Here is a 22,754-nt window from a genome sequence, read left to right on the forward strand (position 1 = left end):
GCATTGCCAGGTTAAACCTAGACAGATGTCTCTGCTGCAGGACTTGTCAGAGCCTTCAGTGTGGTGGTGTACAGTAGATAGACTCTCCAAGAGGGAGCCAAGATGCAGAGTTTCCCAAGCAAGTTATCTGAGAATATACTTGTTTTTTTTTTTGTTGTTGTTTTTTTTTTTTTGTAATGGAGCTCTGAGCAGAACCTGTGTCTAAGGAGCACACTGAGAAAAGCTGGTCTGAGCCATGGCTCTGATTTCCAGGCTGCCCATGTGGAAGATGCCCCCTGGCTTGGAACGACCAAGCTTTGCTTTTTGAGTGAACTTCGTGACCTTGTCACAGGCTGTACTGTTCGTATCTGTAAAATGAGGCAGTTTGACTAAATGATCATTAAGGCCTCTTATCTCTCATATGCTGTTATCCTGGCATTGTTTTGTTTTTGTTATTTTTAAAAACTAATGCGGCTTGACTGTGGGAGAAATATGCTGTTGTTTCTAGCGGAGCAGAGGGCATGATGTCCTCAGTTCAACTCCTGGCATTTGTAAAAGGCTGAGAAAAATTCCAGGTCTGGGGGCACTGGCACTCCGTGACTTTTCTTTCTTGGGGGGGTGGAGAGAGTGACTTCACTTGAAACTTCACACTTGACTGTCCAGCACAGCGGAGCTGGCAGGAGGCAGCAGTGCAGCCGAGCACTGACGGGGCAGGCCCCCGCCCCTCTCACGTCTCGCTGCCTCTCTCGCCAGGTTTGAGGCAATCCACCATGAGCTGAACAAGGCCACGGCACAGAACAAGGACCTGCAGTGGGAGATGGAGCTGCTGCAGTCAGAGCTGACCGAGCTGAGAACCACACAGGTGAAGACAGTGAAGGAGTCAGAGAAGTACAGGGAGGAGCGGGACGCTGTGTACAGCGAGTACAAGCTCATCATGAGTGAGCGTGACCAGGTCATCTCTGAGCTGGACAAGCTGCAGACCGAGGTGGAGCTGGCTGAGTCCAAGCTCAAGAGCAGCACTTCTGAGAAGAAGGCAGCCAGCGAGGAGATGGAGGCACTGCGGCAGGTAGGTGGGCAGGCTGGTGGCTGGCTTTCAGCCTCTCCTACACCATCCAGGGAAGAGGGGAGGGGGTGCAGAGTCCACATGTGCAGATTAGAAGCCTCCTTCTGAGTTGGAGTAAAGGGCTTCTCATTGAAGGCCTAAGCAAGCTGGGTTATCAGACACCATCCAGGTAACTCCCAAGCTCATGCGTAGTGCCCAGCTCTAGTCTGGATTATAAGGGACAAGCCGGGAGGGAGGCCCAGACACCGTCTTGGGTGCCTGGAGCTTATACACCAGGAAGAGTCAGATGACACACACTGACACTCTCACACCCAACCCCATTGCTACATAATTGCAGATCAATACTGAAAGTCAGATATCTCAAGGACTTGCTTATTATGAAGCAAGATACCAAGGCCAAGTTCCCAAAGCCACAGATACGTTAGGCCTCTTGCATCTGGAAGAGCACCCTCAGGGCCTCCTTTTCACTGGCAGTGTGCATCTGATCAAGTCTGCTCTTGAAAGCTTATTTCAGGCTCCTGTTGGGAAGATGTGCTAGTAGGCAGAGCCCAACGCTCTTCTCCTAAAGCCTTGCTCTCCGGGGGCCACCCCTCCAGGGTGGTGGGGCTGGGATGTTCCATAGCATTGTATTGGGCCACCTAGCTGGACTCCTGCGTGGCCAGTGTGGATTCTCTGCCTGGTTCCTGTCAGCCTCTGCTCATGCGCATGCTCCCTGGCCCTGTCTAGCTGAGCCCTGCTAGGGCTTGGATGGGCCTGTGGAGATTCCCGTCAGTCTGTGTCGTGTGTGTCTCTGATTAGAGCTTCTAGACTTGATCACAGCAGACTCTTTTTCCTATCAGAATAGTTCTCAGACATTCATGCCACTCTATTCTGCCTTTCTCTGCAGGTCAGTTATAATGCAGGTTTCATAAGCGGTTTATAAGAAGCAAAAAGCAAGGTGTTGAAGGTCAGGCCGATTGGCAGGGGTGGTGTGTATTGGATCATTACTACTAGGTCCTGCTGTACCAAGTGTGAGGCAGGTGATGCCTGAGGGGTGAGCAGCACATCTTTCAATCAACATGTCTTCAGGCCCGGCAGTGTCAGGGGGTGTGGGGAATGCAGGCCCCTTGCTGGGCCCTCTTCAGTCATGTGATCTCGAACCTCTCTAGGCCTGCTGCCTGCCTGCCTGCCTGCCTTCCTGCCTTCCTGCCTTCCTTCCTTCCTTCCTTCCTTCCTTCCTTCCTTCCTTCCTTCCTTCCTGCCTGCCTTCCTTCCTTCCTTCCTTCCTTCCTTCCTTCCTTCCTTCCTTCCTTCCTTCCTTCCTTCCCTCCTTCCCTCCTTCCCTCCTTCCCTCCTTCCCTCCTTCCCTCTCTCTCTCCCTCCCTCTCTTTCTCACTCCCTCCCTTGTTCTGTCACCCAGGCTGGAGTGCAGTGACGCTATCTTAGCTCACTGCAACCTCCACCTCCCAGGTTCAAGCAATTCTCATGCCTCAGCCTCCCGAGTAGCTGGGATTACAGGCACCAACCACCATGCCTGGCTAATTTTTTGTATTTTTAGTAGAGACGTGGTTTTGCCATGTTGGCCACTCTAGTCTCGAACTCTTGGACTCAAGCGATCCCTCTGCCTTGGCCTCACAAAGTACTGGGATTACAAGTGTAATTCACTGCCTGGTGAGCCACTGCACCTGGCCTCTGGGCCTTAGTTTCATTTTTAATCTTTTTAATTTTCTTATTGAGACAACCTCTCACTCTGTCACCCAGGCTGTAGTGCAGTGGGACAATCATAGCTCACTGTAATTGTGACCTCTTGGGCTCAAGTGATCCTCCCACCTTAGCCTCCCAAGTAGCTGGGACTATACGTGAGCACCACCACACCCAGCTAATTCTTAATTTTTTTGTGGTGATACAGTCTCACTATGTTGCCCAGGCTGGTCTCAAACTCCTAGGCTCAAGTGATCCTCCTGCCTCAGCCTCCCAAAGTGCTGGGATTAGAGGTATGAGCTGCTGCGTCCAGCCAGCCTGAGTCTCTTCATCTGCACAATGGAATGGTGGTTGCGATGAACAAAAGATGCAATATGGAAAATACATCATCGTGCCTCCGCAAAGCCGCAATGAGTTGAGACGGGCATCTCCCTACTCAGATGGGATTGGGGTTAGGGCTAACCTCAGTAAACTGTTTCTGTGGGTAAAAATGGGCCAACCAAGTAATGGGAATTTCATGTAAGGAACTCTCAAGACTTCTCCAGACCCCTGAGACAAAAGCCAGTGTGAAGAGGACTATTTACTGCAATGCAAATTTTGAATAGTCTGTTAGGAGAATAAATTTCTAATAAGGAAAGGTAACGCATTAGAACTTGGTAATCATCCTGGAGAAACCATGAACTCATGTTCACGTTCTGGTGTCTAAGCACATAATTGTTGGAGGAAAAGGTCAATATCAGATAAGGAAAACGCAATGATGAAGAAGGAAACTTGGAAAAGACCGATTGAGTAACTGCTCTGAAATGTCACAGAATGTCAGACACATGCCTGGGGAGCGACAGTGAGCCTGCGTGGATGGAGTTTTGAGACTTTCTTTCTTTTTTTCGAGATAGAGTTTCTCTCTTTTGCCCAGGCTAGAGTGAAGTGGCACGATCTCAGCTCACTGCAGCCTCCGCCGCCTGACCCCCATTCCCAGCGATCCTTGTGCCTCAGCCTCCCGAGTAGATGGGATTATAGACACCTGCCACTACATCCAACTAACTTGTGTTTTTGGTAGAGATGGGGTTTCACCATGTTGGCCAAACTAGTCTTGAACTCCTAATTTCAGTTGATCCTCCCAAAGTACTAGGATTACAGGCCGGAGGCACTGCACCTGGCCCAGTTTTGAGATCTTTGAAGTTAATCGTGAAGACTCTTTGTAGAAATGTAGAAAGCACAGGAAAGTACAAAGAGCACCTGAGTTCCCCATGGTGCCGGTGTCCTGTAATGAGACACCCAGGCCTGACTCCCAGCACTCAGGCGAGCCCTGCCCTTCAACCTGGAGCCTGTCTCCAGCCTCTGCAGGGGGTGTTGGCTGGGCATCAAGTGCACCTATCAGCTGAGGCAGGGATCTTTTCCAGGCCTCGTTCCGAGTCAGCAGGCTCGAGAGAGCCCCACTGCTGCCCCAGCAGCTCTGAGAGCTGAAATCCTCAGTTCCTTCTCAAGTTGGTCTGGCTTCATGTACGAGAGCACTCTCCACCGCAAGAGCAGGCCAGGAGGGGTGGGTAGTGAGGCACCCTGGGGGATTGACCCCCCCACCCCACTGGCTGCTGCCTGTCGGGGGTCAGCTGTGGGGGGCCTTCTGGCAGGTCCAGCTCCCTCACTGCAGAGCTGTCTTCATTCTGTTCATCCTGGGGGCAGGGCTTCAATTTCTGGCATTGTACTTGTACACTTCTGTCTTCTATCTGCACCTCTTTCTCCATTTTCCCCTTTTCTCCTCAATGCCTTCTCCCACTTCTGTGTTCTTCTTTGTGGGCTGAGGCAAAGAGGGAGCAGATGGTAGCACCGGGAGGCCAGGGGCCTGTCAGGCTCTTCGCCAGGTTGGCTGTGCCCTTGCCTCTTGTCTCCCAGATCCTAGAGGGAAGATGTCCTCGGGAGCTCCTTCAAGGCCACCCTCCTGCCTCAGGTTAGGAGCTGACCTTTTCTGGCAAAGGCTCATTGCTCCCAGGAGGGAGGAACCCTGGGGAGTCAAGGTTGGCACCACCAATAGCAGTGGGCCACCACTGCCTGTCACAGAGATCTTCCAGTTTCCAGCACACTTTCCCAGATGGGCCCTGCTGACCGAGGCCCATCCATAGAAGGGCAGCCCTGTCACTGGCCAGCCACAGCCACACACTCCTGCTGTCTGCTGCCCTGAATGCAGTTACACATCCAGCTACAGGTCCTGCTTGAGCTGAGCTCAGCTGTGGTGGACAGACTGGACAGCTCCAGGGGACAAGGTGAGGCAGCAGTTGCCTTTCCAGAACTTAGAGGCAGAGGGCTGCTGCAGCAGGAGAAGCTGCCCAGGACGCAGAGGCAGGTGCCCTCACCCGAGAGCCATCTGCTCAGGGTCACCGCTCTGCACCTGGACCCCACCCTCCCCTGGGACCCTGGAGTGGGCTCTGGCCCTCTGGAGCTAAGTTGCAGCCCATAGGCCTTTCTCACTGGCCCCATGCCTGGGTTGGGCGAGTATCTTGTGAAGACCAGCCCATCTCTTCCCATGCCTGTGCCCATTCAGCGCAGGTAGAAGGAGACCGCAGGTGGTGCTTTAGAGCAGAGTCAGACTGATATCTGATGCTGAGGCAGCCTGGAGTAGAGGAGCTGGTACTAGATCATGAGTCAGCTCTGCAGGATGGGGAGCCCTGGCAAGTCACTTCTAGATCCTGCGGTTCCTCACCAGTGTAGTCAGAATCAATCAGTGGGTTACTTGGGTCCTCTGGGCTTCCAAATTTTACCATTTCTTTTAAGGTACCTTATTCCGCTCTCCCCTCTTCCCTCTCTCCTCTCACTAAAACTAACCATAGTATGGCTTGTGTTCTTTATAAGGAAGCAGTATTTTGGGGATGAATTCATGTTGGAGACCAGCAATGGTGCTGGGCCCAGGGGACGGAAGGGAGCTGTGGGCTGGGGGAGCCACCTACCTTCCGTGCTGCCTCTCATCCTGTCTACACCTGGGGCCTCCCTCCTAGAGGTTCATCCACAGCACATGGAGAAACCTTTCAGGGAAGCTACATGGTAACACGTGTCAGCTCTAAAACTATCCATAAATATATTGTAAAACAGCGAGTATAATGTAAATCTTTAAAAAGTGATTATTTGTCATAAATTCTTTTTTTTTTTTTTTGAGATGCTGTCCTGCTCTGTTGCCCACGCTGGAGTGCAATGGGTTGATCTCGGCTCACTGCAACCTCCACCTCTCAGGTTCAAGTTATTCTCTTGCCTCAGCCTCCGAAGTAGCTAGGTTTGCAGCTGCCGCCACCATACCCAGCTAATTTTTGTATTTTTTACTTGAGACAGGGTTTCACCATGCTGGTCAGACTGGTCTTGAACTCCCAACCTCAAGCGATCTGCTTACCTCAGCCTCCCAAAGTGCTGGGATTACAGGTGTGAGCCACTGTGCCCAGCCAAATAAGTTCTTGAGTAAATTAATACAAATAATTTTTTTCTTTTTTTTTTTTGAGACCGAGTCTCCCTCTATTGCCCGGGTTGGAGTGCAGTGGCACGATCTGGTGTTGCTGCAATCTCTGTCTCCCAAGTTCAAGCAATTCTCATGCCTCAGCCTCCCATGTAGCTGGGACCACAGGCACACACCACCGCACCTGGCTAATTTTTGTGTTTGTGGTAGAAGCAGGGGTCCACCCTGTTGGCCAGGCTGGTCTCGAACTCCTGATCTCACGTGATCCGCCCGCCTTGGCCTCCCAAAGTGCTGGGATTACAGGTGTGAGCCACCGTACCCGGTCCCCAAATAATTCTTTTTAAAATTAAAATTTCAGAAGGATTTTAATTTTTAAATAGCAAACTAAACAAACGCTGCGTACCTTGTAAAGCTAAAAAAAAAAAAATCAAAACAGAAATGATTTGAATGACTCACGGGAACCATGAGGTCTGAGCAAAGCCTGCCACTGCACTGTCACCCTGGAGTTTTGACGGTCCTTTTTGTGCAAATTGTTTTTCAGCTCCTCTGCCTCTGTTTTGAGAGATGAGGGGAATTATCAACTGACTCCAGGTGTTTTCTTGTCAACTTCATACTCTTCCCTTGTTTTCTACACTTGAGATCTTTCTAAACATGCTTTTGCAGAGGCGGCTGCTGTTTCCTGCTCTCTGGAGAATGCTCTGTAGAGGGAACGGAAGCTTTCTTCCTGTGCGTGCCTGTCTTCCTGTGTCCTAGCACTTGGGGGTGGAGAATCCCCGGGTGGGGACCCAGTGTCATCAGCGCCTCTGCTGTCATGCTTCTGTTTTGCGTGTTTGGAAAGCCTTCGAGCCGGAGGAGTTGTTATTCTTGCAGTAAATACTCGATTTATCGTCTGACATTTCTTCATGTTTTCTAAGGATTATAGAGGTGTGAAGGGGGCTTTCCATATGAGTGCTTCTAAGAGTTTGACTTGAAATTTTAGTGGAGCATGTAACTCTCTAGGGACATTGTCAAGATGCAAATGCTCCAGATTTCAGCTTTTTAAATGAACTGAGGTACACAACACTTTACCAGCAGGAATACTGGTGTGTATTTTGTTTTTAAAAATAGGTCAGTATGCCAGATTATAAACCAGGATCGCAGACGTGGTGGGGGCTGGGAGCTAGTTAATAGGACCGTGCTGTGGGGTGTGTAGTCACTGGGGGTATAGGTGCAGAGGGGGTGTGCTGCCATAGGCTCCATATTTCCCCCCATCTCTCTCCCTAGAGCTTCAGCCCTACCCCTGCACTGGTGGGAGGCACTCCTAGTCCTTGAGGCTCAGCAACCTCCCCATCTCCCTGCCCCTTGCTCCAACCAGATCAAAGATACAGTGACAATGGATGCTGGGAGAGCCAACAAGGAGGTGGAAATCCTTCGAAAGCAGTGCAAGGCTCTGTGCCAGGAGCTGAAGGAAGCCCTCCAGGAGGCGGATGTGGCCAAGTGCCGGCGAGACTGGGCCTTCCAGGAGCGAGACAAGATCGTGGCAGAGCGTGATAGCATCCGGTATGGGGTGCCCTCGAGCTGGCGTGGGCTCGTGTCTCCCTGGGATCGGGGATGTACTAGGGTCCGTTGGGAGGGTCAGAATCATTTGCAGTATGTCCAGGTAAGGTAGGAGGAACCTGGGCTCTTCCTTTCTCACCCCTAGATGATTCCCCACCCTTGCCTCTTAGTTTTAGAATTTTCCATTATGTTTCTCCCTCCCATCTCACTTAGCCCTAGATGTCCCAAGTGTGTGCTGTGTTCACATGAGACCCCTGTGAAGGGGCACAAGGCTGGCCTCTTTTATTTGAGGGCTTCTGATAAGAACACATCCAAAATGCATCCTTTCAGCAGTATTCACGAGGCACCTCCTATGTACCAGGGTCTTAGATCCCTGGAACAAGGAGACCTTAGGAGTGGCTTGGTCAGGCAGGACATGAGGGAGGAAGATGTGTGACTGTGAGCTCCAGGGTTGTGGGGGGCATGCAGGGCTCCCTGGGGTATTGGAGGTCTCCCCAGAGAGCATGGCATTTGAGCTAGAACTGGAAGCATGAGTGGGGTTTTTCTAGGTGGAAAAAGGGGAAGCATATTGTAGATGGAGGTGACCTGTGGGGTGTGCTCAGGGCAGGAGCAAGTCATGGGAAGGGCAGGTTGGCGAAATTCCCAAGGGCAGATGTAGAGGCCTCAAGAGGGAAGCCAAGCAGTGTGGACTTGATCCTTGGCTGGGAAAGAACAAGGAGAGGCTGTGGTGGTGGTGGTGGTGGTGGTGGTGTTTGGGGTGGGGAGAGATAGTGACTTGGTATTTGGGAGTTTTCCAAAAGATTCCTTGCGGTTGGCCAGGGGAGAGACCAGTGTCTCTGGGGGACTGGTCAGGAGATGAGGATGGCCGAGGTGGGTGGTGAGGCCCTGCCAGTGGAGAGCACAGATGGGTGCCAGTGTAAGGGAAGGGAGGCCCAGGGGCTGCTCCCTGTCTGCTTCTGATCCACCGTGGTCTCCAGGGGGCAGTCCTCAGCCAGGCTCTGAGTAAGGTTGGGGGAGATTTGGGGTTGTGGAGAGGTGGGAATATATCCTTTTCTGGAGGAAAAGGATAGAGCCTTTTCAGAGTCCAGGCCTCTTCACAGCTAGGTCACCTGTCCCCACTTCCTTGGGGTCCTCTTTCATAGAGTCTCGCCAAGCTTGTACTTTGCACCTGCACAGAGCTCAGAGACAGAGATGCATGAGGACTGGCTGCTCTCTGAAGGGGCTCCCGTTCTAGTTGCTCTAGAAAGCCCTGCCTGTGGGTAGATGAGACATGTGATAGTGCTGGAGCACAGCCCTGCAGGCAGGCAGGGGGAGCTTCATGCAGAGGAGAGTCACCCCCCGACCCCCAGAGCTGGCGTTAGAACAGTAAGAGTGTGCAGAGAGTAGTCCTTAACTCCAGGCACCTTGAGGGTGAAACGGAGCATTGGGAACCTGACACTTGTTGACAAGTGACTATGGGGGCTGTCTCTTCCCTGCCCAGGTCCTCCACATTCCCTCTGTCATGCACTGAGGCTGGCCTCGTTGGTCTTACCCCAGACTCCCAAGTGGTCCTATGCATCTGGGGTTGGGGCCGGTGTTGGCAGGTGTTTGGAGTAGGACAGCCAGGCCATCCGCTGCAGACCAGGAGCCCCCTTCCCCCTGCCCCTTGAGGTGACCTTGTTCTCTGGTTTTTCCACCAGGACACTGTGTGACAACCTGAGGCGGGAGCGGGACCGTGCAGTGAGCGAGCTGGCCGAGGCCCTGCGCAGCCTGGATGACACCCGCAAGCAGAAGAATGATGTCAGCCGTGAGCTGAAGGAACTCAAGTAGGCTCGGGCGGGCACCTGCTGGAGTGGGCGTGCATCTGGGAGCCCAGGGCCCCTCTCCCTTCAGGGCAAGGCAATGCTGAGTGCATTGACCTGGGCCTCCTCATTGTGTCGAGCTGGCCGTCTGTCCCTTTTCTTCACTCTGCCTTACTCTGTCAGTCTGTAGAATAGGTTCGAATGTCATCTCCATGTTGAATGAATTAGAAATTCTTAGACACAAGGCACTAGGAAGGGAGGGCCCTGTTCCCAGGTACTCCATTTGGGGCAGGCATGTGTGTGTTTGCTACTAATTCATTCCCCTACTCATGCACTCACTCGCTCACTCAGTGAGATTTTTCAAGTACCTGCTCTGTATGGGCCAGCCTCCATTAGAGACATTGGAGAAATGGCACTGACAGGCATACCAAGTCCCTTACCTCATGGCCTCACAGTGCACAGGAAAAGACACAGACCAAGGTCAGGTCCAACTAAGAGACAAGTATGTAAATCAGTAAAATGGCAACAGATTGTGATTTAGAGTTTTAAAGGCAATTGCAACCTTCATCCAGCAGTCTGTTTTGCCTGTGTTATTTGGATGCCCATTTAGAAGACTGTTTGGGGTATGAGACATCCTCCCCTCAGTTACAGCAGCTTCCCAGGGTGTCATTTAATAATACTCAGGGGCCTCTAGTAGTGCATTAAAATACAAAGATCAGGGTTTAAGCAAAGAAATTGGCAGAGCCCAGCAGGCCATGGTCTAGAACCCAAATCTAGTTGGCAAGCCATGGCTCTCTGTCCATTGTTTGACATTTCCCTCGCTGTTAGTGTGGTGAGGGGGCAGTGAGGAACTTGTGTGTGAATGCAAGTGTGCAAGCCTTACACACTCAAGCAATGCCTTTCAGAAGGGAGTGACAGCTTCCCTTCTTTCCCATTCAGTAAATCTCCTAATAAGACAAAGACCTCCATTTATTCTATAAAAACTCAGACTCTCTGGAGCTTGGGTGCTCTCAGGAATATTTTCGGGGCTAAGAGGCAAGGCAAGACTCTTCGCAGGGACCGTCTTGGGTCTAGCAATGTGATAGAATCAAGGAATTCTCTTTGAAGGAAAAGTCTAGAACGTCTGGGTCGTGAACATGGGACATTTTGCCTCTTGATTGGGCCACAGTTGCCTGAAGCTTGTGCGTTCAGATTGTGTGTTCATTTAGCATGTTTCCATTTGTGCCTCCTGTTTGCTAAGTTCTCTAACTGGCAGGATGCTGGTGAGGGAGTCTGTGTTGCTGCCCAGGAAGCCTCAGGTACTCTCTGGTGATGCCAGATGAGAGGGGTATGGGGAGCATTGAAGGCTGAGCTTGGATTGCACTGGCCTGGGGAGGGTATGGGGCAGCGTTGGAAGACATTAGAGCTCTGCCCTGGAGGCTGAGTGATGCTCTAGAGCTGGCTGGGGAGAGCACAGCCTAGGCAAAGGTGTGGCTCTGGAGCCTGTCTGCTGGAGCAGGAAACACAAGTAGGTCAGGAGCCCGGTGGGCAGTGTTCATGAGCTGGCAAGGCAGCCTGGGCCCAGATTTCAGGAAGGGTGTCACAAGCAAATCACCTGAGGATGTAACAAGGCTTCCGAGTCTCTCTTTCACATCCTCTTTACTGGGTTTTTCTCAGAGCTAACATTTTTAATTTTGTTGAAGTGAAATCTATTTTTTTTTTTTTTTTTTAAAGACAGTTTCACTCTGTTGCCCAAGCTGGAGTGCAGTGGTATGGTCTTGGCTCACTGCAACCTCTGCCTTCTGGTTCAAGTGATTCTTGTGCCTCAGCCTCCTAAGTTGCTGAGATTACAGGTGCCTGCCACCACACCCAGCTAATTTTTGTATTTTTAGTAGATAGGGGTTTTGCCATGTTGGCCAGGCTGGTCTCGAACTCCTGGTATCAAGTGATCCACCCACCTTAGCCTCCCAGAGTGCTGGGATTACAGGCATGAGCCATCGTGTCCAGTCATCAGTGAACATTTTTTAAAAATTATAACAATGGCACTGAAGGAAATGTTAAGAACTATATCTTCATCCTAATATAACTATTTAAATGGTATTTCTGTTGCTTTTTCTGTCAGTTTGCATTTCAGTTTGTGATATAGTTATCTGAGGTTAAGGGCTTTGGGTTGAGATTCATTTTTTTGGCCATGGATGTGCAGTCGCTCCAGCATCATTAGTTGGAGGCTGTCCTTCCTCTGTTGACTTATGCACCTTTGGTAACCTGGGGCATTCCTAGGTTCCTTGTTCTGTTTTGGAGACCTGTGCGTCTGTCTCCCTGACAGCAACACACAGTCTTGATTGCTGTAGCTGTATGCTAAGTCTTAAGTTGGGTAGAGAGTCTCCTCACACTTTAGTCATTTTCAAAATGGTTTTAGCGATTCCGATGCCTTTTTGTAAACATTTTAGAATAGCCAACTCTGTCTACAAAAAGTCTTGTTGGCATTTTGATTTTTTTTTTTTTAATTTTATTTTTTTGAGATAGAGGCCTTGTGGTGTGATCTCCGCTCACTGCAGCCTCTGCCTCCCGGGTTCAAGTGATTCTCCTGCCTCAGCCTCCCGAGTAGCTGGGGTTACGGGCACACACTAGGTTACAGGCACACACAACCATGCCCAGCTGGCATTTTGATTTTAATTGTGTTAAACTTCTAGATAAATTTGGGGATAATTTGTCTTTTTTAAAAAATTGCTATGAAAACTCACAGATATCCCGGAAGCCTTGACCTGACTCTCTGGGTTATTGGGAAACAAGGGGGAAAGGAGCCCGTTTTAGCTCTCACGAATGGCCTGCCTCAGTTCAGAGCTGTTAGGCAGTGGGAGGTTTCACCTCCCAAGGGGCTGTCATCATAGCTCTCTCTGTTCACAGAGAGCAGATGGAATCCCAGTTGGAAAAGGAGGCCCGGTTCCGGCAGCTGATGGCCCACAGCTCCCACGACTCGGCCATTGACACGGATTCCATGGAGTGGGAAACTGAAGTTGTAGAGTTCGAGAGGGAGACGGTAAGCTGCCCCGATGGTCCTTCTCCCGCTCTCCTTGACGTGAAAACCTTGGATGAGGGAGGAGACGATGGCCCTCTTGCAGTATCCCCCAGTTTCACTGCTCCAAGTTTGGAGGGTCTCCTTTCCCCCGCAGGAGTGCGAAGGCATCCTTTCCCAGCAGCTGTTTAGACTGGGTTGCAGCCAGGGAAGGGTACGGTGCTGTGGGGAAGCTGACAGGGATGTCTGTCTGTAGTGGTCAGAAATGGCAAGTTGCAGGTACACATAGGTTTCCATCCTGGGGATGGAGTGTCTCATCAGATGAGGTAAAGGGATGGTTCCCCACATTTGAGTGCGCAGCTTGGGGGCTGAAGAGCCAACGGCCTCTGTCACTGCTTTGTGAAGTATGCTGCTACTGCTAATCCTGCTGTTTTTACAGGAGGATATTGACTTGAAGGCACTTGGGTTTGATATGGCAGAAGGTGTGAATGAGCCTTGTTTCCCGGGGGACTGTGGCATATTTGTCACTAAAGTGGACAAAGGAAGCATTGCTGATGGCCGTTTAAGGTAAGAGTTGAGGTGCAGGCTCTGGAGGAAAGGTGGGGCCCTTCTCCCCAGTGCAGAGGACCCGAAGAGAGCCAGGTAGCACTTAGGTGAACGTTTCCAGCCTCAGACTCACAGGCCTGCAGTCTCACCAACTAATACTGCTCCATAAAGAAACTGCTTCTCAGTTGCCTCTGAATTTGATTTTTTTCCAGTTACCAGGTGCTGTCTTTTGCTTCTTTGGATGGGAAAGTGCTCAGGGGATATGTGTGAGAGCCCAGGATGTGCATGGCATGCTCATTCAGTAAAATAGTCATGATGATAAAATAGCTAACACTTATACAGTGCTATTTGCTGAGTGCTGGTTTAAGCACTTTATAAATTGATTGATTAATCTTTATAACCCTACAAGATAGGTGTGTTTATTGCCCACACTTGAGGACACAACCTGGAGGGGCTAGTTCATACAGCTAATAAGTGGTAGAGCCAGGCTTTGAACCCAGGCTGTCTAACCTCAGCATCTGCAGATTTCACCACTCTGCACTCCTGGAAGAGATTTTCTGAGCATGTATGTGGGGCACTCACTCTTTGGCAGTCAGCCCCCTGAATGGGAGCAGTGGGCGGCTAACCGCTAGTCCCCAGCCTGTGTGGGTGCTGACCTGTCTGTGTCCCTTCTCAGGGTCAATGACTGGCTGCTGCGAATCAACGATGTGGACCTCATCAACAAGGACAAGAAGCAGGCCATCAAGGCGCTCCTCAATGGGGAGGGGGCCATCAACATGGTTGTGCGGCGGAGGAAGTCCCTGGGTGGGAAGGTGGTGACGCCACTGCACATCAACCTCAGTGGACAGAAAGGTAGCGGGCCTGTAGACATGGCAGAGTTCCTCATGAGGCAGGGGCCCTTTTTTTGTGGACAGGGGCCGGAGTTGTCCTTTAGAGCATCTCATTCATAGGGATGAGGGGCCACTGCCATTTAAATGTAGCCCATGTGCTTTCCTGGCAGGAGGTTGTCTGGGCCCTGAGTCTTGCTTTCTGAGTGTTTGATTCATTAGGGGGCCAGATGTGACTGAACCCCTGATTGATGGGACCAGGGCAGGGTGTGGGGGTAGACAGGACGCAGCCGACTGATGTCCTCTTTTATAAGAAGATGGTAACAAAGATAAGGTAGGGCAACCGGGGCTGGGCAGCAAGGACAGGGGCTACCCAGTGACCTCCTGTGGCTTGCAGACAGTGGCATCAGTCTGGAGAATGGAGTGTACGCTGCTGCCGTGCTGCCCGGAAGCCCTGCCGCAAAAGAAGGGTCACTTGCTGTGGGAGACAGAATTGTCGCGGTAAGTCTCAAGGTGGGAGCCAGGGTCATCTGCTGTGCATAGACAGTTTACATTTGTGAGGTTTGAGCAAGAAGTAATGAGCAAAGTTTTTATATTCTCCTTGTTCTGGGCATTGTACCATGTGAACATTTAAAAATAGGTTTCATGACGGTATGTTTCTATTTACTGTAGAAAGTTAGTAAATAAAGAAAAGGTCTAGGAGGGAAGTAAGAATCACTTGCGTTGCTACCACTTGTAAATAACCTTTCTCTGTCTTACTCTGTCGCCCAGGTTGGAGTGCAGTGAAGCAATCCCGGCTTATTGCAACTTCCATTTAGGAGGGAAATAAGAATCACTTGCAAAGGTTATCTACCAGTTGTAGATAACCTTTATTAACTTTTTTTTTTTTGAAATGGAGTCTCGCTCTGTCACCCAGGTTAGAGTGCAGTGATGCAATCCTGGCTCACTGCAACCTCTTCCTTCTGTGTTCAAGTGCTTCTCTAGCCTCAGTCTCCTGAGTACCTGGAATTACAGGCAGTGCACCATAACACCTGGCTAATTTTGTACTTTTGGTAGAGACAGGGTTTCACCTTGTTGGCCAGGCTGGTCTCGAACTCCCAACCTCAGGTGATTTGCCTGCCTTGGCCTCCCAAAGTGCTAGGATTACACGTGTGAGCCACTTCACCCAGCTTTATTAACATTTTAAATGTAGTTTGTTCTCTTACATTTAACATTCTTATGAATGTTTATTAAGGACAATTTTAAAAAATTGAAATCATTGTGTTGTGACTTTTAAACCCCCAACATTTTTTTTTAACTAACTGTAATACCTATTTTTAATTTTGTTTGTTACCAAAGTAAGTCCTATTTGTTGTAAAATAGCCAAGCAATGCAAAAATACGTAAAGTGAAAAGTGACAGTCCCTCTCTTCCCCTTTTAGTTCTGCTCCTGGAGATTGTCACTGCCCCCATTTGGAAGATAAGCACCCAGCCCAAACCATAAGTGCCCCTAGAAATCTATCTATGGATAGTTTTGCTATTTATGTACAATAATGGGATCTGCAATTTGCATCCTATTATGTTGACATCTTTCTAAGTCCAGCCTGGCTAATGTTACCCACCTTATGGTATTCTGTTGTGTAATTATGTATAGTTTAAATTATCCCCCTATTGATGGACTTAGAAGTTGTTTTCAGGGTCGGCAGTTGCAAACAGTCCTGCAGTGAGCTTCACCTGTGTGCACAGCCACTTTGGAGACACCTAATGGTAGCTCTGGGGCTAAGCTACAAATGCTGTGAGACTGCTGAATCATAGGACATGCAAACTTAATACTTCTAACTAACCTTTTAAAATAAATGCCAGCGGGGTGTGGTGCCTCACGCCTGTAATCCCTGCACCTTGGGAGGCCAAGGCAGGTGGATCACCTGTGGTCAGGAGTTCAAGACCAGCCTGGCCAACATGGTGATACCCTGTCTCTACTAAAAATACAAAAATTAGCTGGGCATGGTGGTGGGCACCTGTAATCCCAGCACCTTGGGAGGGTGAGACAGGAGAATCGCTTGAACCTAGGAGACGGAGGTTGCAGTAAGTCGAGATCACACCACTGCCCTCCAGCCTGGGCCACAGAGCAAAACTCCTGTCTTAAAGTACATAAATAAAAAATAAAACTGAAAATGCCACTTTTTCATGGCATATGTACAAAATTCCAGTAATACAAAAGGCAAATAGTGACACTAACTCTTCCTCTGGCTAGACCCCTTGTCTACTACTTCCCACCCTGATGGCAATTACTGTTAACAGTTTATTATATTATGTCCTAGAAACTTTCAAAACATGGACATCTCACACATTTTTGGGGGTTTGGGGTAACCTGGATGGGATTATAATATACTCAGTTGCTCATCTTGCTTTTTGTTTTCATTTTTCTTACTATTTTTTAAGACAGAGTATCGCTTTGCCACCCAGGCTGGAGTGCAATGGTGCGATCTCGGCTCATTGCAGCCTCCGCTTCCCATGTTCAAGCCATTCTCCTGCTTCAGCCTCCCAAGTAGCTGAGATTATAGGCATTTTTTAGTAAAGATAGGGTTTCACCATGTTGGCCAGGCTGGTTTCAAACTCCTGACCTCAGGTGATCACCTGCCTTGGCCTCTTAAAGTACTGGGATTACTGGCATGAGCCACCACGCCCAGCTAGATTTTAGCTGCATGTCCTGCAGGTCCTTCCATATGCATATCTTTTTATTTTTGTTTGAGATAGAGTATCACTCTATTGCCCAGCTGGAATGCAGTGGCACGATCTCGGCTCACTGCAACCTCTGCCTCCCAGGTCCAAGCAATTCTCCTGCCTCAGCCACCTGAGCAGCTGGGATTACAGACATATGCCACCACACCCTGCTAATTTTTTTGTATTTTTAGTAGAGACAGGGTTTCACCATGCTGCCCAGGCTGGTCTCGTACTCCTGACCTCAGATGATCTGCCCTCAGCTTCCCAAAGTGCTGGGATTACAGGCGTGAGCCACCGTCAGCCTGTATTCACATCTTTAGATCTGCCTAGGTCATTTCCATAACTGCATGTCATTCCTTAGTGGCAGCAGCCCAAGCTGTTGACCAGTCCCTCCCAAGGGATAGTCTGAGCATCTCTGCCTTTACTTACATCTGTGTCATGCTGCATGGCCACTGGCATGCCACCTAGAGACCCAGGAGTGTGCCCTGGGGTATATTCCTAGGGTTGGGGTTTGCTGGGTCAGAGGGCATGAATGTTTTACATCCAATGAAATCTTCCCCCTGTGCTCCAAAAAGATCATGGCTTTTTCAGTCCTCCCTGCAGTGTGTGTGGAAGGGGAACTCACTGCCTCACATCTTTGCCAGTGTTTTTCAGATGGCTCTGCTCTTATGGTCAGGACTGTGGGCAAAGCGCCAGCTCCAGGTAGCCATACTACACCTTGGAGTCATGGGATCCTTGAGAACAGGGTGGAGATTTACAGAGAGCAGTGGAGGCAGAGTGGAAAAGCAATATGGCCACTATGAAAATTTTTAAAATGGGGATATAAGGAAAAAAACACAAATTAATGTACTACTTGAAGATAATCACTCTGCAGATATTTTAAAAAGAAAACTTGACTAAAATGATTGTAGATTATAGGAAGCTGCAGAGATGCTAAAGGGGGGTCCTATGTACTCTTCTCCCCACTTCCCCTTGTGGTTGCACCTTGTGTAAGTGTAATATCAGCATATTGACATTGGCACTCTGTGTGTGTGTGTGTGTGTGTGTGTGTGTGTGTGTGTGTATGGTTTAACACGTTGTTCTGTGTAACCACCACCACAGTGAAGATACATAGCTATTCCATCAGCACTGAGGTCTGTCCCACTCCCCCTTTGTAGTCATACCCCCTGCTCCCTTCCATCCCTGCCCCCTGGCAGCTGATGAGTTCTCCCTCTTTGTGATGTTGTCCTTTTGAGAATGTCACCAACATAGAATCATATAGTATGTGACCTTGGGAGCTTGGCTGTTTTCACTCCGCACCATGCCTGCGAGATCCACCCAAGAGGCTGCGTGTCCTGGCCGCTTGTTCCTTTTCATTGCTGACCAGTGTTCTGTGGTGCGGGTATATTACAGTTTAGTCATTCACCACAGACTTCTTAAGAAGGTCTGCACATAGCTGTGAGGGATGTGGGCAGAGATTCCGGGAGCAGGGTTGAGAGGTTCTTTGTGAACAATCGCAGGACTCCACTTGATGGGGTGCTTTCTCTACAAGGCCTTTTCTACCCATGGTCTTGTTTTTAGTCCCCTGCTCTCCCAAGGTGTATGCATGTGTTTATCTTCCATTTCCTGTGGAGGCAAGGAGCTGGGAAGTCCTGTACCATGTGTCAGGGCACAGTAGGGCCAAGATATTCCCCCAGATCCTCAGTGTTCTGGTCCCAGAAGGACATGCTCCTCCCCTAGCCTGCTGTGAAGGCTCTTGTATTCCTCTACCTTAGAAGGCCCTTATCCAGACTCCTTGGGCCTCACTAGGAGGACCTCTAACCTTTGCCAGCTCCTGACTTTGTCAACTGCATTTGGTGACTGTCTAGCACAGGAGGGCAGGTGGGCAGAGGCCCTGACCTGGTAGGCCTGAGGCTGCTCTGCTGGTGGCCTGACGTGCTCTCTGTCCTGCCCTAGATCAATGGCATTGCACTGGACAACAAGTCTCTGAATGAATGTGAATCTCTGCTGCGGAGCTGCCAGGACTCCCTGACTCTGTCCCTCCTGAAGGTAAGGGCTGCATGTGCCTCCGCTCTGAGGGTTGGGAGTGTCGGCAAAGCCCCGACTCCACATAGTCAACATTACTTACAGGGTCATGGGACCCTTGAGAACAGGGTGGGGATTTACAGAGTGCAGTGGGGGCAGGAACCCTGACTGGATGCTAGTCTGAAATTAAAAAAACAGCAATCAAGGCCAAGTTGGCTCAGTTGGGTACATTTGAATCTGGACCAGATAATTAGATGATCTTAGGGAATTGTTGCCAATTTTCCCAGGTGTGATGATGGCACTGGGTTGTTATACAGGAGAATGGCCTTATATGGGGAGGCACAAGCTAAAGTTGTTAGAAGCGACGTGTTGTGGCTGGGCGTGGTGGCTCATGCCTATAATCCCAACACTTTGGGAGGCCAAGGCAGTGGGATCACTTGAGTCCAGCAACACAGCGAGACCCTGCCTCTACAGAAAATACAAAAAGTCCAGGAGGTTGAGGTGGCAGTGAGCTGTGATCATGCCACTGCACTCCAGCCTTGGTGATAGAGTGAGACCCTGTCTCAAAAATGAAAGGAAGGGACCGGGTACTGTGGCTTATGCCTGTAATCCCAGCATTTTGGGAGGCTGAGGCAGGCGGATCACCTGAGGTCAGGAATTCAAGACTAGTCTGACCAACATGGAGAGAAACCCCATCTCTACTAAAAATACAAAAATAGAAAAATAGGTGTGGTGGCGCACACCCACAATCCCAGCTACTTGGGAGGCTGAGGTAGGAGAATCGCTTGAACCTGGGAGGCGGAGGTTGCAGTGAGCTGAGATCTTACCACTGCACTGTAGCCTGGACAACAAGAGTAAAACTCCATCTCAAAAAAAAAAAAAGAAAAAAGGAAGGGAGGGAGGGAGGAAAAGGAAGGGGAGTGACATGTTATGATATTTGTAACTTGCTTTCCAGTGTTCTGCAGTATTGTTACGGATATAGACAGTAAAGACAATTTAGTAAAATACTATTGAATCTAGATGGTACCTTTATGGACATTTATTGTACTTTTCTACATATATGAAAAGATTAATCATAGGAAGTTAGAAAAATAGACCCAATTTAGAAAACATCTCTTAATGAAATGGGCTGGGCCTATTTTTTCTAACTTTCTATTAAGAGATGTTTTCTAAATTAGCTATTTTTAAATTAATTGACTTTTATGGAAGCAGTTTTATGTTGACAGAAAAGTTGGGCTGATAGAGAGTTCTTAGTACTCTCTCAGCCATCCCACCACCACCGTTCCCACTCCCGGCCCCAAGTTCCCCTAGGTTTGACATTTTGCATTAGTGTAGTTAGTACGTGTGTTACAATTAGCGAGCCAATATGATGCATTAGTATTAACTATGATGCATGGTTTACATTGAGGTTCAGTCTTGGTGGCGTATTTTCTGTGAGTTTTGATGCATGTGTGGTGACATGTACCACCATTATAGTATCATACACAGTAGTTTCACTGCCCTAAAAATTCCACATGCTCCCCATATTTGTCTAAGCCCCTGGCAACAACTGATCCTTTTACTATCTCCAGGCTTTTGTGTTTTCCAGAATGCCGTAGAGTTGGAGTCACAGGGTATATAGAATGGTTTCTTCACTTACTGTTATACACTTAAGATTCCTTCACATCGTTTTAGTTCTCTTTAGTGCTAATTGATATTTCATTGAGTGTACCACAAGAGATACATTTTTGACAATGAATTTTTACTTTTATGTTTAATATATATTTTTTTAATATGCAGGACATTGTGCAGGTGATTTTCTCTCTCTCTCTCTCTCTCTCTCTGTGTGTGTGTGTGTGTGTGTGTGTGTGTGTGACAGAGTCTCGCTCTGTCACCCAGGCTGGAGTGCAGTGGCGCAATATCAGCTCACTGCAACCTCTACCTCCCAGGTTCAAGCAATTCTGCCTCAGCCCCCCAAGTAGCTGGGACTATAGGCGCCTGCCACCATGCCCGGCTCATTTTGTATTTTTAGTAGAGACGGGGTTTCACCATATAGGCCAGGCTGACCATGTAATCCACCCACCTCAGCTTCCCAAAGTGCTGGGATTACAGGTGTGAGTCACTGTGCCTGGCTTAGGTGATTTCAGAAAGTTTTCAAAGTTAAGGAAATTTCGACTCTTTAAGTTTGGAGTGACCAGGGCCGTGAGAGAACTTCTCCATCAGGGACAAGCATGTGTGTTTGTGTGTGTGCATGTGTCTCTGTCTGTCTATCTCTTTTTTAGGGGACAGGTGGCCCATTCCTGACCATTGCTTTACCTGTGGGGACAGTTTTCAGTGGTAGCTCCAAGTCCTGCCATCTCACCTTCTCTCTTTCTCACTCCTCTGCAATCCCTGCCTAGGTGTTCCCTCAGAGCTCCTCGTGGAGTGGCCAGAACATTTTTGAAAATATCAAAGACTCTGATAAGATGCTGAGTTTTCGAGCCCATGGCCCGGAGGTCCAGGCTCATAATAAGCGGAACTTGATACAGCACAATAACTCCACGCAGACAGACATCTTCTATGCGGACAGGCTGGAAGACAGGAAGGAGCCAGGTCCCCCAGGAGGCAGCAGCTCCTTTCTGCACAAGCCATTCCCAGGGGGACCCTTGCAGGTCTGCCCCCAGGCCTGTCCCAGTGCCTCTGAGCGTAGCCTGAGCTCCTTCCGCTCAGATGCCTCTGGGGACCGTGGCTTTGGGCTGGTGGACGTGCGTAGCCGGCGGCCAGTGCTTCCCTTTGAGACAGAGGTGGGCCCCTGTGGGGTGGGGGAGGCCCCCCTGGACAAGGCGGACTCTGAAGGCTCCAACAGCGGCGGGACCTGGCCCAAGGCCGTGCTCAGCTCCACGGCAGCGCCTGAGAAACTCTCCGTTTATAAGAAGCCAAAGCAAAGAAAGTCCATCTTTGACCCTAACACTTTCAAACGCCCCCAGACACCCCCCAAAATAGACTACCTGCTTCCAGGCTCTGGGCCTGCTCACTCTCCCCAGTCCTCCAAGAGGATGGGGCCTCTGACACCCCCAAAACCTCCCAGGAGGAGTGACTCCATTAAGTTCCAGCACAGGCTGGAGACCAGCTCTGAGTCAGAGGCCACTCTGGTGGGCAGCTCCCCATCCACTAGCCCCCCAAGTGCCCTGCCTGACAGGGACCCTGGGGAGCCCATGCACGCATCACCCCCTCGCAAGGCCAGGGTCCGCATCGCTTCCAGCTACTACCCCGAAGGAGATGGAGACTCCTCCTTTCTGCCAGCCAAGAAGTCCTGTGATGAGGACCTCACCTCCCAGAAGGCGGACGAACTAGGGCAGAAGCGTCGCCGGCCAAAGTCTGCTCCCAGTTTTCGGCCTAAGCTCGCTCCAGTAGTGATTCCTGCTCAGTTCCTGGAGGTAGAGCTGAGCCCCAGGGTGCGGTGAGGGGAAGCCTGGAGTGGGGCAGTTGGCTGAGGGAGGGCTGCTGATTGGCCCTGCACCAGTGTCCCCAGGCTCCTGTTTAACCTGGCGCCTTTGCTCTTGGAGTTGAGGAAGAGGAAGGAGTAGCAGGGGGATGCCTGTGGGAAGTAGCCCAGCTAGGAGGTAGGTACGTGGTGTGGGAGTGTGACGCCAGGAGGGGAACGCTTTCTTGGGCATAGCATTTGGTTTGCTTTTTCAAACAAGAAGCGTTTGAACTTGTACAATAAAACCTAGGGCGTGGACTTGCCTTGAAGGGCTAGGGAGATGAGGGGGCACGTGTGAGACCGAGTGGGCAGCAGGACAGCCTGACTGTGTGTGCTGTCATCATTTCTGGAAGGGTGAGATGTCTGGGGACTACGGACAGCATCCCAGGCACCAGTCCACACTGCTCACTGGGGACAAAGAGCTTCCCACAGCCCTGTGCATTGGGCAGAGTGTGCGTGCGTGCCTGATGCATGTGTGCATTCTCCCCTTTTACATGATCTCTATGTGAAAGAACAGATTCATTTTCTGCAGTTTTCTTCTGAAGGGTCTGTAAAGCCGCTCCCTTGCAGCCATGTAAGGCAACATCAATGGGCAAGACTTCTTTCCAGCTGTCTCCTCCCGTGTCCCAGTGCGGGGAGCTGGTTCCTGGGGTACAGAAACTGGCTTGTAGAGGTGCCCAAGCGCTCCACCGTTTTTGTTTTTTTCAAGATGGAGTCTCACTCTGTCGCTCAGGCTGGAGTACAGTGGTGCAGTCTCGGGCCACTG

At 50.0% G+C, this 22,754-nt stretch overlaps 1 protein-coding gene and 1 long non-coding RNA gene across 8 annotated transcripts in view; one reads left to right on the forward strand and one right to left on the reverse strand.

Moving 5' to 3' along the window:
• The window catches only part of DLG5 (discs large MAGUK scaffold protein 5), a 135,924-nt gene that overhangs the window by 84,000 nt on the left and 29,170 nt on the right, over window positions 1–22,754 (forward strand). For 6 of the 7 annotated variants that reach the window (XM_035267876.3, XM_078345495.1, XM_078345497.1 and 3 more), the window contains exons 7-15: window positions 733–1,045; window positions 7,510–7,694; window positions 9,371–9,496; window positions 12,359–12,491; window positions 12,907–13,034; window positions 13,690–13,865; window positions 14,238–14,341; window positions 18,478–18,570; window positions 20,925–21,941. In XM_035267876.3, the coding sequence (XP_035123767.3) occupies window positions 733–1,045; window positions 7,510–7,694; window positions 9,371–9,496; window positions 12,359–12,491; window positions 12,907–13,034; window positions 13,690–13,865; window positions 14,238–14,341; window positions 18,478–18,570; window positions 20,925–21,941 (2,275 nt within the window). The remainder of the gene's footprint in view (window positions 1–732; window positions 1,046–7,509; window positions 7,695–9,370; window positions 9,497–12,358; window positions 12,492–12,906; window positions 13,035–13,689; window positions 13,866–14,237; window positions 14,342–18,477; window positions 18,571–20,924; window positions 21,942–22,754) is intronic. The other variant, XM_078345500.1, reaches the window with a different exon arrangement.
• LOC118146293 (uncharacterized) overlaps window positions 1–22,754 on the reverse strand; it is a 73,802-nt gene continuing 51,048 nt past the window's right edge. Inside the window, exon 2 of the long non-coding RNA XR_004731924.3 lies at window positions 1–22,754. This exon is cut by the window's right edge and continues 41,739 nt beyond it. This is a non-coding gene — a long non-coding RNA (uncharacterized LOC118146293).

The sequence above is a fragment of the Callithrix jacchus genome, chromosome 12, assembly GCF_049354715.1.
Source record: "Callithrix jacchus isolate 240 chromosome 12, calJac240_pri, whole genome shotgun sequence".
Classification (NCBI taxonomy): domain Eukaryota; kingdom Metazoa; phylum Chordata; class Mammalia; order Primates; family Cebidae; genus Callithrix; species Callithrix jacchus.